Below are 4,557 nucleotides of genomic sequence, written 5' to 3'. Positions count from 1 at the left end.
TTTTGGAGCACAGAAGGGCAACTAACCAGCATGTAGTTGATAGGATGCGTATGATTGCCCAATAAGATACACAGGGCATATTGGAGGCAAAGAAATTGAAGTTTTTAAAGTGACAGTATGTGACATTTATAATACCCAATAGCAAAGAATTGATTAAAGATCATGTTTTTAATTGTCACCCTTAATTTCTGAAGGTGACTGCAGTCATCAGAACAGCACTTCTGAGATTCTTGCTGCCCAGTGGCTGTCCCAACATGGTTCTAATTTTTCTGGACCTGAGTCTGAGTGGTTATTCTAGGAAGCACTCATGAAATGTAAAAAAGCAGGCCTACCCCCCTGCTCCCCCGCCCCGGGAATTGGAGTGTAAAATCAAGAAGGCAGATGGCTACTAGGACTGTCATTGATGGACCCCACACTTTGTCATCCATAGAAACGAGCAGGGGAGAGCTGAACCGCTGTAGGTGCCCAGGTCTGGAATGTCTAAAGATGATCTCTCCCTCAGGCTGGGCTTAGAGCAATGCCAGAGAGTTTGCCTTTGAGATGTTTCCATGGGCCCACCCTGCTGAAGGCGTCCTTACTCACTGTGGGTTGTGCTGGCTTAGGGCTGGAGGCGTTGGCAGTGAGGCCTGGAGTGACTCTCAACGAGTCCTAGCCAGCTGACATGCTACTTAGGTTTCCAAGGAGCCAAGCTGTTCCCACTCACGCCCAGCTGAGGCACTTGTGGCTAAATGTGGTGCAGCCAGGGCCCTGGGCCAGATTCAGGGCAGGAAATAGAAGGCCACCTCCATCACCAGGGAAACAATGGTCTGCATGCTAGACTTAAACCCCGGCCAGCGAGAAAGCTCAAAGGGGCGGTCAGCAGAGGAAGGGAGCAAAGGACACCAGGGGCTGCCTGCAGAGATTTTGTCTTAGGTTTTAACTGTTGACAAGTCACTTAGCTGCCCCCATGTTTAAGTTTATTTGTGTATAAGATGGATGTAGCAGCTTTTACGCAACTCACTGGGATCTTAAGCAAATATTTTTGAAAGCTCACTTGGGACCCATGGATGGAAGGTGGTATGTAAGTGCAGATGATAAACTTACTCTGTGTGTGTGTGTCTATGTGCTTCTCTAGTAGGTGCATTATGGGTGTGGAGACCCTCCAGAAAGCACCTTTGGAGTCTTAATTAACAACAAACTAATAACAAAAAAGTCACCATTCTCTGTTCTAAGTGGGTGAGTGTATCTTTGGTTTTGTGCAGGTTCTGAGGAGTTGCCTGTGTGATAAGCCAGACATTAGAACTGCTTTCCAAATGTACTGCTGTGATTCTTAATACTTACAGGTGCTTAAATCGCTAAAGGCTGGCCGACCTTGCTTTAAGCACATCCCAGATTCATTGTACTGTGTTTATGAGTTGCATATTGGGGTGGGGACATATCTTCCCAAATTGGAAGGGGGTGGAAAAATCTATTTGAAAAAAAACAAACAGGCACAAGGAAAATAGTTGTTTTCCCTCATGCATGGCTCCCCACCTCCAGAGACTTGCTGCTCAGAGGAGTCTTTCTGTGTCTGTTATAGATAAGTTGCTGTCTGTTTAAAACTTAAGCAATTGACCTCAGGTCTCTCTGCAAGGTTATTAACTGTTGTTTTCTGTCACCTGAGAGCCTGAGGGAGTCTATTGCTCTTGGTTCTTGTTTAATTAACCCTCTTACTGGTGCACGTCTTCTCTCCAGAACAATTCCTACAGGCCCAGGTAAATGTTAACTGTTATTGAAAAACAAACGACTCTGGTTTATGGACACAAAGAATGCATTTTATTGTAAAAACAACGAAGAAAAATATATAAATAAAACAGAAAATAATGATCATATTCAATCCTATCATGCAGGGTTAATGGCAATTATAGAAGTTTTTTGGGCATATATGTAGCTTTTATCTAAAAATAGGATTCTAGGATATTTGCTGTTTTTTATCTGCTTTGGGGATGAAGCCTCTCCCTACTGGATCTGGGAAGAGCATACTTGCTCCTTAGGGTTTTCTGCTTGCAGCAGGGAGGAAGCCTGCTTCTGGTGTTCTTGTGTGAGATGGTGAGAGCAGGGCCTTGGGACTTCAGTTCGCGCTTGGCAGAACTTCTAAATACTTGTTCTTTCAAATGTCTCAGCACTTCCTTGCGATGCCTGTATTTTGTCAACCGTGCACAGCCTAGAAGTGAAAAACACTTACAGATTTAACTTCCATGCAGATGCTGGCCCCAGGCCCTCCCTGCACCTAGCAGCAGCCTTGGCCACCATTTTTACCCCTGACCTCGATATGCACAATGCAGTGCATACGTCTTCGAGCCTGCTGAATGTTAGCATTTGTATATACCCATGTTACATCCCCAGAACATCTCTGTCGTCTCAGAAAGCAGCTTTCTGTTCTCTACAAGACGGTCTCCTCCTCCCATTCAGAAACACTGATTTTATTATCTTACTCCCTAGCTCAAGATAGTCCATAAGATTGTGGGCCCTGTATCTTGCTGTCTCCTGTGTCAAATGCCTTTGCCTGATTTTTCTGGTCTGACCCTAATGAGTCCCACCCATCAAATCAGCGAGGGTCCCAATCAGGTTCCGAGGCTCCATGTGGGCTGCCTTCACTGTGCCTCCTACTAGAATGGCCCTATCCCTCGTGTCCTCAAACCTCGTCCTATACGGCTTCCCACAAGTCCCATTTCTTCCCAAGTCCCCATCCCCAATGTCTCTCGTTTCCTCCTTTGCTGGGAGAGCACCTGCTGCCATGTGGCTGCAGGCTGTCTGCCGACTGACAGCCCCTGACGCCCAGCCGGCCACGGTGCCATTCTTCTTCATGTTCTTCATGCCCATTTACGTTCCACGGCACACACCTGCCCCGTTTCCCTGCTTGCCTCACCCATTCTCTCCCATCATGGGGCTGTCTGCCATTCTCCCAAATGCCAGGCCTCGCTCAGGGTGCCTGTCTTTCCCTCGATTCTTGTCCTGTGCTTGGTGCTTTTTCATGAGGTCAGCCAAATCCCCGGCAGATCTGGCTACCTGTTCTTACACTTGACCCCAGAAGCTCTGGCAGCTCCTACAAGGATAGGAGGAGATTGAGGTGGCAGAATTGGAGCAGATGAAGATAATTGTGTTTGTTTTGTCCGATAGTAGAGGGGTAGAGAGAAGGTTGGTAACACTGATGGACAGTTTTGCACCATCCCACCCACCTCTTTTCTGGACTGTGTCTAGCAATTCATGAGGGTCCCCCTTGCTCTGTTCTGATGTGTCATTTCTGCTCCCATTCTGCTTTCCTCCGTTTCCCAGGCACACAGCAGAATTCCTGAGGACTCAGAGATCAGAGGCACCGATCAGGGGCTGAGAGGGCAGATTCGAGTTTGGCTGTCTGAGTTTAAAGCCAAACTCTTACACTCGCCTTGGAAAAGTGGTCTAATCACTACAAGCCTCTCTTTACTCATCTGTTAAAAAAAATAAGGAAAAAAATAGTTCTTTCCTCCCAGGCTTGTTGGAAAGTACAAACTATATATATACACATGTATATCTACATGCAATATACATGTAAAGCTGTCTATAGCGCACTGTGGTGCTCAGTAAATAATAGTGTTTTCTTTATTTCTAGTAAGGGCACAATAAATGCTCAGTACATGCTGAAGGAGTTGCATGAATGGCTGGTGGTTTGGATTTGGGAATCCCTGGGTGGTGCAAATGGTTACGACTCTTGGGAACTAATCAAAACTTTAGGGGAATGAGTCTATCCAGAGGCCCTGTGTCCGCCCCCAAAGCCATTGGTCATTGAAAACCCTGTGGCGCACACAGTTCTCCTCCGACACACGTGGTGTCACCGTGAATCACTGTTGACCCAGTGGCAACTTGTGCTAATGGTTTCGATTTGGCTTCTGAAGATGCCTTTTTGTTCCTCCTTAGTATTTTGGATCTGACTCCAGCTGGCCTTGTTTAATCAAAGAGAAATTTTGACTAGGTATGTGGAGGGAAGTAATAGATGAAATAAGGCTTCACCCAGGCTTAGGAATGTGAATAGAGAAGCCAATGAGATCCTGGGACCAGGCAGAACCACCAGTCACCAAATTTCCACACATTGGTGAATTTCTTTCCCTCATCTCCAGAGAAGTCAACTAGATTGTAAGGTTTTAGATTTTTTTGCTTAATATATATTTTTAAAATTAAAAGATCATTTTTATTGGGGGCTCTTACAACTCTTAACAATCAATTGTATCAAGCATATTTGTACATATGTTGCCATCATTCTTTTCTAGACATTTACTTTCTTTAAAAAAATTTTTAAAACTCATTTTATTAGGGGCTCATATAACTCTTATCATAATCCATACATACATCAATTTTGTAGAGCACATTTTTACATTCATTGCCCTCATCATTCTCAAAAAACATTTGCTCTCCACCTAAGCCCCTGGCATCAGCTCCTCATTTTTTCCCTTCCCTCCCCGCTCCCACTTTCCCACTCCCTCATGAACCCTTGATAATTTATAAATTATTATTTTGTCATATCTTGCCCTGTCTGATGTCTCCCTTCACCCACTTTTTTGTTGT

General features: G+C 45.1%; 1 protein-coding gene across 1 annotated transcript in view; it reads left to right on the top strand.

Moving 5' to 3' along the window:
* Positions 1 to 860: 860 nt before the first annotated feature.
* The window catches only part of MYLK3 (myosin light chain kinase 3), a 59,749-nt gene continuing 56,052 nt past the window's right edge, over positions 861 to 4,557 (top strand). Inside the window, exon 1 of the mRNA XM_045293730.1 lies at positions 861 to 1,060. Coding sequence (XP_045149665.1) covers positions 1,043 to 1,060 — 18 coding nt within the window. The 5' untranslated portion in view covers positions 861 to 1,042. The remainder of the gene's footprint in view (positions 1,061 to 4,557) is intronic.

This window comes from Echinops telfairi, unplaced genomic scaffold, assembly GCF_000313985.2.
Source record: "Echinops telfairi isolate 266 unplaced genomic scaffold, ASM31398v2 ScPeMD7_2291;HRSCAF=2852, whole genome shotgun sequence".
Taxonomy (NCBI): Eukaryota; Metazoa; Chordata; class Mammalia; order Afrosoricida; family Tenrecidae; genus Echinops; species Echinops telfairi.
This window is presented reverse-complemented; position numbering and strand designations above follow the sequence as displayed.